We start from the raw sequence: 12,308 nt of genomic DNA, 5'->3' as shown, positions 1-12,308 counted from the left end.
ACATAGCAAACTATGTCACAGCTGAGGCCCTGGAATGTAGCTATCACTAGGGTTTGTTTAGGGACTGAGGGAGAGTTCCTTGGAAGGATATGTACAGCAGACAGAGGATTTACAAACAATCTGTAATGTCAGCATAAGGAAGACTCAAACATTTGCAGTCTCATTTATTTACCAATGCTGAGATGTGGTACTGATAAGAAATAAGATTTCAGAGGCTATGTAAAAGACAATGTAGAGAAGCCAGACTAAGCAGTCTCTCCACATTGCTTTGAGCATATAAGTTGTTTACTTAGGGCTCCAGGAATATGGTTGGAAAAGAGATCAAGTCAATAAAGAAAGGTAATGTACATGTTTGAGTACCAATTATGTGACAAATTCTGAAGTGAAATATACACTCATGTTTATACTTCATATATAAGCTTCACGGCTAATCTATAGTTACATTATGCCCATTTTATAGATAACAACAATGAGACTCAGGCAAGGTAGCAACTTGACTAAAGTCACACAGAGGAGCTGGAATTTAAGCTCACATTCGAGTTTATTTTTAATATACTTAGAAGACTTTCTAAGTGACCATTATAGTGGGGAATCTGGTCAGGCAGTAATTATAAAAACAATTAGGAAGATGACCCTAGCACTGTTTCTGTGAAAGTCTGTGCCTTAAGTATTTTGACATTATGCTCCTTTTCTTCTCACAGTTCAGTGAAAAAGATGACCACAAAAACCCTATTTACTTCAAGGTACATTGAGATTACAGAATTAAAGAATGCTATCCAAGGTCCTACAGCTCTTAATGGGTCAAATAAGACTCTGGACTTCATCTGTGTGTGAAAAGAGACATGGAACCTGACACCATCTGCATCATAACTACCCTCTTGTCCTCTCTCTAAACAGTGTCCTGAGGAACTGAAGCCCATGAAGGATGGCTCTGGCTGCTATGATCACTCCAAGGGCATAGACTGCTCTGATGGCTTTAATGGAGGGTGTGAGCAGCTTTGCCTACAACAAACACTGCCTTTGCCCTATGATGCCACCTCCAGCACCATCTTCATGTTCTGCGGGTAAGTCTCCATATCTAAGGTCCAGCAAGTCCCAGAAAGTAGCAGAGAATCTGTAGGCAAATGGTGAGGAAATGCTACCTAACCAAGGCTAAGGCTGACCTGCAAGGAGATGGCCTTTTGCTTCTTTTGTTTCATAACCTGTTGAGTGTGCAAAAGAAGAATGGCTAAGAAAAAAAATTAAAACAGCTATTTAGGAATGTGTGAGTACATGTATTCATATAGAAGCCTCTTTCTAAGGTCTAGATATTGTCCCATTCTGCTCCATGTCCCTGCCCTTTCTCTGTCCCTCCTTGCAGCTCTATCAGTATATGTAGAGCCAGATTCATAGATGTTGAAGATGTGTGTATATGTGTACATATTGAATCTGACAGATTGCAAACTAGATCCTGTGGGAAGTCAGCAGTTTGGGTTTAGTGTTTTATCTTCCTGGGTCCTATATCTATCTGGGTCAGAACTACTAACTGGGGAATGGCACATGTAAAGCATGAAAGAGTTTATAGACAGCTTCTGGCTTCTGAAGGATTCAAGCTCAGATGCTTTTGTTACTATTTTTCTTTCTTCTTTTTCTATTGGTGGAGGAAGGGTTGGAATTGAATTCAGGGCCTTTCACGTGCTAGGAAAGTACTCTACCATTGAGGTACATTCCCAGCTGGACAAATGTGTGAGAAATGAAGAGACGAACACATTTAGATTGAGCCCCCATTGCCTCTCTTTTCTTTCTGGACTGCAGCTTACCAGCCTGCTTATCCTCACACACAGGGTCAGAGGACATTTCTCCAAGTGACTGTGGAGATGATGTTTATCCTGCCTCAGCACCTAGAGTGCCGTTTGGTCCTCAATAACCTCTCAAGAAAATAGTACCGCCCTTATTTTTCCTCTCCTATTTATTCCCTCTCTGATTTTCTCATCTTTGCCTTTCTGTCACTCAAGAAGAGTCCTGTGATCCCGGTGAGAAGTGTCCCAGACATTCTCATTACCAAGTGCAGGAGAGTAAGAGACTGAGCAGCCTTTACAGTCCTGTGCATCACAAAAAAACAAGGTGGTAGCCATCATGGGTTTAATCCCAGTTTCCCAGAAAATTAATTTAACTTTTGTGGTTCTAGTACACAGAGTTCAGTGCTTATTTCAGGGTGTCTTTTCCTGCCCCTTTTGAACTCGGGGCTGCCAGAGACTTCAAGCAGATGTTGAAGCAGCTCGCTGGAGGCCTTAGATATGTATCAATAAAATAAATAAGAAATAAATTAGCGTATGCAGACCTGAATTTATGGCAGTCTCTCCTCAGCTTAAGTGACTGCAGGGCAGTGTTGAGTAAATTATGCATGGATTCAGATCTGCAGGCTTGCATACAGAATCAGCTGTGTTCTTATCATTGTTATTTTCCTCTCTCACTATGCACGTGGGGGAGGGTTTTCTGCAGAAAATAACAGTCACAGCAGCAGCCGCTGGAGTAATGGATTTTGACATCAGAAATCATCAACCTCTTCTACCCAGTGTGCACTGCAGGGCACCTTGGATTCAATAGACAAATTTAAGTCCCAGGACTAACTCTGTCCTTTAGGCAGTAGGCAAGCCTCCCAGGATTTCTGACCTTCCTCATCTGTAAATTGCTGATAATACCTGTCTTTATATAAAGATGGTTGTGAAGAAGGCAAAGTACTGTCGGATTTATTGTCCTGTTAGCTAATAACATTTAAAGCCATACCATTGGTAAAGTAGCTTGTGGCCTCCTTGATGGTTGGTCTTGGGCACATTACTTAGCATTGTTTAACTCTGTGCCTCATCTTCCTCCTCTGTAACATAGGTATAATAGTCTTTGTATATGGGAATGCTATAGAGAATAAAGCATTGCCTACACCACATATATGTGAGTATTGAGGGTGGTTTCAAGCTATGTACTGCGTGGAGCGAAGTAACTACACTGAGTGACCTGGTGAGAGGTGCTCTCCCCTTGTCTGATGACATGATGCTCTCCACTTTACTTTTCTGGTCTGTGAGAGAGGAGATACTGACCTTTTGTACCATGAAATTTCTGTGAAAGTGTTAAACAAGATTGGATTGGATTACAGTGTATGTGAGCTGTTAGAGCCCTTTCAGTGTTGGTAAACAAAACAGAAAAGGAAGTCAAATGCAGCTTTCCTAAAACCAACTGTAGTTTCTGAGTGCTTTAAAAATTATCTATTAAGGATGCAAATGAGAAGTTACCCACACTTGTGAGAAGCACTGTAAACAATGAAGGCTATTAGCAGGTGCTTGTGAGAGTTGGCTGAGAGAGAAGTAGGATGCCTAAGCAGGGTAAACAAAACAGACCCTCCCTTGCTTAACCCACACGAAGCTCTGTGACCTTTCTAAGGTTGGATGGGAGCAGGCTGAATAAATCTGTTTGCAGTCAGGTTAATAACAGCAGCTAATGATTCATTAAGCACTTCTTACATGTCATGACTGCTTTAAGTGACTGCTCTGTTAACCCTCGTGACAAGTCTGCAAGAAAGGGACAGTCATGATTTCCATTTTACTGATTAGAAAACCAAGCACAGAGGTTTGGAGGCTTGGTGGCTTGCCCAAGGTCACATAGCTGGTAATTGGGGGCCATAGGAATTCCAACTGAGGCTGTGTGGCTCCAGACACAGGCAAGACAGATCTATTATCATTGCCAGCTTCTAAATATATTGAGTCATGTGATCCTGGTGAAGTGATTCAATCTCTTTGAGCCTCTGCTCTTTAATGTAGGCTCAGAAGTGACTGTAAGTGAGGATTAAGTGAAATTATGCAAGCAGAGAGACTGGCAGGTGGAAAGAAGCATTCAGGAAGCTGTGTAATTATTAGTTTAATAGGTAGAAAGTTGTAGCATTAAAGTATTTGATCAACAAATTTTATATGGTGCTTCCTCCTCTGTGTCCAGTGCCTTGAACAGGGCCTAGCACATAGTGGTGCTGAGCTAATAATTATTTTTGAAACAGGTTTTCACTTAATATAAGTCAATGTAAGGCATTGCTAATCTGGTCTTTTCAGTTAACTTTTCTCACACATCCCTATCCTTATGGTACCCCCATGGCCTCATTCTACAGGATTTTGACACTCTTCTCTCTGTGACCCCTCTTCTGCCCGTACCCAATTCATTCCATCTGTCCCTGGTCCTTTAACCTGGTCATCTCTGTGTTACTTTCTAGACCTAAGGCAAGCATCTTCTTCAGCAAGTTCTCCTGAACATCATGGGAGTCATGAAAGACATGCACAGTTACTTCAATGATGGGTGATAATGCCAATGCTTACAGGAAAAGACTGCTTAAATTGTGGCTCAATGTTTACCAAGTGGAAGAGAGAACATATAGAAAGGATTTTTTCTTTTATCATTCACATGTCTCTGTGTCTGATATATTATATATTCATATATAATTATTAGAACTGGCATACTGAATAAAGCACTAAATAAGCTGTATAGTTAATTTTCTAAAATGTTCTTTTTAATTTTCACCCATCCTTTGATAAGAGAGAGGATTACTTAAATTTGTCTGTAATTCATTTTATAGGAGTTAAAGAGGGGTTGAGGCAGGATCTCACGGAGCCCAAGCTGGTTTTGGATTGACCATGTGGCCAGAGACCTTAAACTTTTATCTTTCTGGCCTCCACCTCCCAAGTATTGAGAAAACAAGCATCACTACCATACCTACCATTTGTAGCTAATCTAGTATTACTCATGATATCTGGACTTATCTTATAGACATGATCTCTAGCTAACTGCCAAGATTGCCAGTCTGTTGCCAGAACACAGCCCACTGCATTTACCTGTTTCACTTCTACCTATCATACTGTGTGCCCTTTAAGAACAGAAGGTATATCTAAGGCAGACTAAGTCCATTGTCTTACTCATTGTCCTATTCCTGTGAAGTGACAGTTTAACCAAGGCAACTCTTATAAAAGAAGGCATTTCATTGGTGGCTTCCTTACAGTTTCAGAGGGTTAATCCAATATCATCATGGCAGTGGGCATGTTGATAGACAAGTGTGGTACTGGAAAAGTACCTGAGAGGTACATCTTCATCTATAATCAAAGACACAGGACGAAAGAATGGATCTGGCATAGGCTTTTTGAAACCTCACATCCAATCCCTAGTAACAGACTTTCTCCCACAAAGCTGCACCTTCTCCAACAGGGTTATAACACTTAATCCATCTCAAGTAGTGCCACTCTCTGATGGCTAGACATTCAAATCTTATGAGCTTATCCACAGTGTCTGTGCTGGCATTTTCTACTGCTTGACCCAAGGGCTTCTTTAAAACTTTATTATCAGAATGAGATACTTTGCTAACCTTGGGTTTGTTATATTCTTTTTGTATTTGGTATTTTATGAGATGCTATCAGTGCAGTAAAGGATTGAACATAGGTTCTTGTCCACAAAGGACAAAGAGGATACTGATAGCAGGTTACTGAGCCCTCCCTTGGCCCTGATGGATGGGAGCAGACGCCAGATAACTGATGTGACCAATAGAAACTGGGAGGTAGGTTGGGAAGTCACCGGATTCTAAGCTGAAATAATTAAACTGATTCTCATAGATGGGAAGGCATTGCCTTCTGTGAAGACCCCAGTAAGTTGCCTAGCAACTGAGTTTATCTGCTGTGTTTGTGTGGGTGAGTTTATAATGTCTACCACACACATTTCCAAGAGAACTTAATTTTATCCACATAAATCTGAGGCTTTTTTTTTTTTGTAAGTTGCTAATATAAAGATAGGCCTAAGCAAGAGTATGTATAGGGAATGAAAGTGAGAAAAAGAAAATAGTTCTGGGAGTTTGAAATTAGAAAGTTCCTCAACATTTGATAAATTTAGCTTTGTGCTTCTTGCCAAGGAAAGTAAACAGTTAAACAAACATGAAAACAATACATTAGATTATGTAGTTGTTCTTGTTTTTTTTTTAAATAAAGTTACATATCTTGGTCTTATTAACTGAGAAATTTCCCCATTTGTTTCTATGTAAACAGCGTGAGATTTTCACCAGCAGTTCTAGAATTTCCGTATTTCTGCGGATTAGAAAGACAAGCAAGGCTCACAGCCACCTAAATGAGTGTTAGGAGGAAAAGCTAGGACATTGAACTATCCGAAGCATTTTTCAACACCACTTTCCATGAAAATGGATTTACTGGATGGCAAGATAGCTCAGCAATTAGGAGCACTTGTTGCTCTTCCAGACAATCCAGGTGCAGTTCTCAGCCCCTACATGGTATGTCAAAGCCATTTATAACCCCAGTTCCAAGGGGTCTCATGTCTGTTTCTGACCTCCATGCTTATCCAGGCACACATGTTTTTGTTTGTTTATTTTTACAGTAATACAAGCAGATGAAACATGCAGACATATAACATAAGTAAATACTAAAATTTGTTTTAAAAGAAACTATATTTATACACATAGGCTCAGAAACATACCATCCTCAAATCACCATGAGTGTTTTATTGGTTGATTGTTCTGTTTACATGATATTGGAGGAAGTGGAGATAAATACAGGTGAGTACTATCTCTAGATAACAGGGAACTCCTTGTTTTCATTCCCTAAACTAACACCTGCTCTAGATTTAAACAATTCTGAACTAGAGAGTGCAGACACTGGATTTTATTACGAACGTAGAAAAACATGGCTATTCACTCAAACACTTGTCTTGTGGTACTTGCTGCCTGATGGGCTAGAACCTGAGTTGTCTCCCTTTGCTACACCCTTTGAAGGATGTACCTTCTACTATCTATCATAGTATTAGACACTGTTTCTCAGTGCTTTGAAAAAGCACCAGTCAGGAAGCAAGTTCAGAGAAGGGCTTGTTTTGGCTCTATGTTTAAGGGGAAACAGTCTATCCTTGGTTAGAAGTCTTGGTAACAGGAGATGAGGCAGCTGGTCACATTGTATCCACAATCAGGAAGCAGATAATGAACAGGTATTGGGGCCAGGCAATAAAATATCAAATCTGTGCCCAGCTGCCTACTTCCTCCAGTGAGATTTCACCTTCTGAACATTCCAGAGTCTTCCCAAACAGTGCCTCAAGATGGAGGCCAAGTGTTTAAATACATGAGCCCATAGGGGACATTTCACATTCAACCCTATATTAGTTAGGGTTCTCTAGAGTCACAGAACTTATAGAATGTGTACATATGAAGGGAATTTGAATTATATATATATATATATATGAAGAAAATTTGTTGGAATCACTTACAGTCTATTGTACAACTAACCAAACAATGGGCATCTGTGAGTGGGAAATCCAAGAGTCTAGTAGTTGCTCCATCCCACAAGGCTAGGCATTTCAGCTAATCTTCTCTATAAGCCAGAATCCTGAAGAAGTGGAATCCAACAGAAGTGCTGGCAAGTAAGTGCAAGAAGAACAAATCCTTCCATTTCCCAATCTCCTTATGTAGGCCTCCAGCAGAAGGTATGGCCAGGATTATAGGTGTGTACCACCAAGCCTGGATTTGGAACTTGCTCTGTCAGAGACCGGCCTTGAACTCAGAGATCTACTTGCCCCCATCTCTTAGAATTAAAGGCATGTATTACCTTGCCTGGGCCTAAGCTTTTCATGGCTACTATACCTCAAGATCTGAATCAAAACCATGTGTCATCTGTGTCAAGATACAGATCAAAAGCCTTTGTCTTCCAACCTCATGATCTGGATCACAGATGTGCCCTCTATTTATGGATTGTAGTTAATTCCAAATATAGTAAAGTTGACAACCAGGAATAGTCATCATGATCCACCCCTTGTCAACTTGACACAACTCATATATTATGTCCAAGTAATAAATACACCTAAGAAGATATAACTGTCATTCATACAATTACAAATACACTGTAAATTTAGAATAGGTCAATGTCCCTTGGAGAACATCCACTTAATATCTCAACTTAATAACTATTGGTACTCTCTTAACTAATGTTAAAGAAATTGTAAGAAAGCACAAATAACAATATACAAATGTGTTTTTAACAAAATAAAACAGAAGCACTCTTGTCACATACGTCCAAGCATAGTCAAACCACCACAAACTCACAACACTAAGTTAACTTCGGATGCCTGCCTGGTAGAAGGAAGTCAGGGATAGAATCAAGGGTCTAAGCAAGTTAGACAACTGAGCTATATCTGAATACCTTCGTGCTAGATTCTTATAAAACATTCATTATCAACCACTGTGCTGTTCATTAAACATTTTTAAATTATCAGCAAATGGAGAGAAAGACATAAAGCCTTTCCATGTGCTTTGCAAGGTGCTTTCTTGTAGGCTCTGGTGAATGCTGGTTCTGCAAAATAGTCAAAGACTTATAAAACAAGAAATAGCTGAGTGGTAAGTCTCATAGAGAAAAGGTCTGTCCTCCAGTTTCCCAGTGTATCTGGGGATGCTCAAGGCTATGATGAGTTCTGTTGTAGAGAAACATATTTTTTATTTTAAAATATACATATTATCACATTTTTATGTTTTTTGATTTAATAATATTTTACTGGATATTTAATTTACATTTCAGATGTGATCCTCTTTCCCCATTCTCCCCAAACCAGGAACCCCCTATCCCATCCCCCGTCCTTCTGCTTCTATGAAGATGTGCCCCCACCCACCCATTCCCACCTCCCCACCCTTGAATTCCCCCACACTGGGGCATCCAGCCTTCACGGAACCAAAGACCTCCTCTCTTACCTATGCCCGACAAGGCCATCCTCCCCTCCGTATATATCTGGAGCTATGGGCCCCTCCCTATGTGCTCCCAGGCTGTGGATTAGACCCTGGGAGCTCTGGCTGATTGGTATTGTTTCTCTCCCCATGGTGGTTTTGATACCATTGAAATTTTTCTTCCCTAGTATGAACTGCTGTTCTTTCTTACTACCTTTGAGAGTAGATAAAATCTACTTTTTAATTAGCTTGGAGTGTCCAGTGAACCCTGTCATTCCTTTTCCTGCCTTTCTCTCTTTCCCTAAGTACCCTTCTGTTCTTTTTTCTATTATCTTTCTCTTCCCCTCTCTCCTCTCCTTTCCCTTCCTTCTTGTTTCTTTGCTTTCTTTCCTCTTTTCCCAAATAGACTTGAGTACATTACTTTTAAAATGATTTTTTTTCTAGAAACTTCCCATTTTTGTTTAAGTAAAACTCCAAATATAGAGTGTATGGAGAAAAACTTTACAGGTCTTTATTTTGAGTAGCATTGGGGCAGACCTGAGACTCTCAATAGGAAAGGCCCATGTGACACTGATTGGGGGGAATAAGACAGTTGATGTCCCTGGCTACTGGCCCTGATGAGCCATCTGATATGCTTCTGTTCCCATATTACCATGGCCATCAGAAGTGTAGCTCACCACATATTTGTCCAAGTCTCTGGCGTGCATTTGTTTCTCATTTAGCCTTAAGTTTCTTTATTTTCAATCTTTCTGTAAGGATTGAATTGCCATTCTTTATTTTAAGAAATAGCATCTAGTTTATATATTTCAATAAATAATTTTATTGATCCCATAAACTATCAAGGGATGGAGAAATAAGAAATCCAGAAAGCACAAAAATAAAAATTTAAAGTATGTGCTTTGAGAATTTGCCTTTTATTTGTATATATTTCTGGATTTTTTGTTGTTCCTTTTGTCTTTAAAAACAAAGATAATTAGAGGGGGCAATTTGTGCTACCTTGGAACAAAAATTGGATTTAGAATAAGATGATCTGTGTCAAGATCCTAGTTTTCTAAGTAGTCATATGACCTGAGTCAAAGACTTCAGATAACCCAAGCTTCAGATTTTCAATGGTAATGTAAGAATGAAAGTGCCCATCTCTTTATATTACTATGAAGGTTAAATAAACAAACATGCTGTTGACCAGACACAGAGAAGGTTTTATGGGGCTCTTGACAAATTCCCAGTCACCTCTATATTCCTTCCAATGTGACGAGTATGTTAAATGTAGTACTCCCATCACTTTAAACTAAAATGCCCATTCTATATCTGTACCTATTTTCTCTTTTGCATTTGACATATGTATAAATATATAATTTCATGCAGATCTTGGCTGTTTTCCTGTGAACCTAAGCTCTTTTGAATTTCTGTAAGGAAAAACCTCCTTAACAACAGAATGTTCTAAAGAAGCCATATAATTATATGGCATCATACAAAAATAAAATTTATAAAGAAAGCGACAGCTAAACAGACATTCACACCTTCACATACATCTTTCTATGTTTTAAGGTGCCTTGGGTAAAAGAATTGTCACATGTCAAAACTCAGAGGATCATTGCTTTTGCGAATCTGTTTTGTGCCTTGTGTCTATTGGGGTCTTATGGAGCTTACCCTAGGATGTTCTTTATTTTCTCTCTTCCTCTCCTTCTCCTTCTCCCTCCTCCCTCCCTCCCTCCCTCCCTCCCTCCCTCCCTCCCTCCCTCCCTCCCTCCATATTTTCTTGCTGAACCATAACCCTTCTCTGCCCCCAAACAAAATAAAAGTCCCTGGAATCTGCAGTTTTGATGTTAAAATTGTGCACATAGACTCACATCCACATACAATCAGATACAGCGTGAGTGACACCCTGAGTCTACATCTTAAAACCATTATTGAATTGCCCCCTCTTTTCTCTGATACTTGGTTTTCTTGTTTGACAACAGGAGCAGAGAAATATCTCTCTATGAGGGTGAAGCTCCTGCTGTTGGCTTGGTGATGAATTACCCACAAATCAGTGTCTAAAAACCATACAAACTTTCCACTCTAGAGCCCCAACTATAAGCATTCCTCAAGTTTAGGCACTGGCAAAGATGGTTATATTCTGGAGACTTTACAGTAATCTTCTTCCTGTATTCCAGATATTAGGGAACTGAGGCACTCAGTTCACAGGTAGCTATCTCATAAGGGCTTATTTGGCTACAGTGTGGCTTATTTGGACTCATGGTCTTAGAGGTTTCAGTCTGTTGATGATTGGCCCAGATGCTTTGGGTATGTTGCACGTAGTACAGCACATGATTGTCAAATGAGTAAGCTGGATAATAATGGCTGTCTACTTCATAATATCCAGGAAGCAAAAGAAAGAAACAAGGGCCATGGTCTCAATATCTCACCCAAAGGCATTCACTCTCCAGATACCTAAAATTCTTTCTACTAGCCCCTACCTCTCAGTAGTTCCACAAAACCCCTAACAGAGCTACTGACTGGAAGACCACATTTTAAACACAGAAGCCTTTGGGGAGTTGTAGCCAAATCATAGCAACAAGTTTGAGGAACAGGAAATGGGCATTTTCTGAGCCATTATTCTACTTACTATAGGCTTTAAGTAGCAAATCAGGTAGTCTATAAAATGTTTGTTCATCTATACAGAAATGGATAAAGGAGCGAGCTTTACATATAGAGATGTATATACATGTAATGCAATTAATTTGCTAATATATCATGCATATCATACACATATAAATATAAATTGTGCATATCATTCACTCATAATGAATGGCACATAAGAAGTTCCTAATTCTATATTTTGACAAGAAAAAGAAAAGAAGAATCAACTGCAACTTTAAGAAATCTGGATCTAGAGAGAAGGTAGAGGCTAGTATTTACATTCCGAGGAAAGTATAACTGGACTACTATAGGCAAATGACAGTGCTCACAACAAGTGCAATGGGTGGCACATTGCTTTGCTACTGTATGAAAAGTGCTGTTTTATAGCCTAAGTTATCTCTAATTCTCACATCAGCCCTTTGATGAGGGCTGTAATTATCCTCATTTAATAGATTATGACACAGAACCTAGGAATGTTAATAGACTTGATCAAGGTCATATGGAAGGTGATAGCACAGCCTCTATTTGAACTCAGGAGTAATTAGCTCCAAAATCTGAACTTGATACCTTATGTCTCCCTTAAGTAAGCTAGTATGAAATCACAATGAATTTTCTAAAGTAGATTACACATGCCACCTTCTCAGACTGAGATCCTACACTGCTATGAATTTGCAATGGAAAGGGAAGAGATCTATTTGTTATTTTAAGAAGAACAACAAAACAAAGCCATCCTGTCTTCTGGAATGTGAATATGTCTTGCTGGAGGATCTGAACCCACATAAAGACTCATACAGAATTGCCTGTCTGAATCCTTCTGCCCTTACAGTTAGGCCAGAAAGAAAATCCCAGAAGCTCAAGAGCCAGCTAGCCTGGTATACACAATGGCCAACAAGCGTGATGGAATGGAGAGGAGAGATCAACACCTGAGTTTAACTCTCTCTCTCTCTCTCTCTCTCTCTCTCTCTCTCTCTCTCTCTCTCTC

At 39.6% G+C, this 12,308-nt stretch overlaps 1 protein-coding gene across 2 annotated transcripts in view; it reads left to right on the top strand.

Annotated features, from left to right (window-relative positions):
• Astn2 (astrotactin 2) overlaps positions 1-12,308 on the top strand; it is a 931,927-nt gene that overhangs the window by 580,946 nt on the left and 338,673 nt on the right. For both annotated transcript variants that reach the window (XM_028779954.1, XM_028779955.1), the window contains one exon: positions 898-1,064. In XM_028779954.1, coding sequence (XP_028635787.1) covers positions 898-1,064 — 167 coding nt within the window. The remainder of the gene's footprint in view (positions 1-897; positions 1,065-12,308) is intronic.

Source organism: Grammomys surdaster, unplaced genomic scaffold, assembly GCF_004785775.1.
Source record: "Grammomys surdaster isolate TR1022 unplaced genomic scaffold, NIH_TR_1.0 363, whole genome shotgun sequence".
NCBI lineage: Eukaryota > Metazoa > Chordata > Mammalia > Rodentia > Muridae > Grammomys > Grammomys surdaster.
The sequence above is the reverse complement of the archived record's forward strand: the minus strand, read 5'-3'. Positions and strand labels throughout refer to the sequence as shown.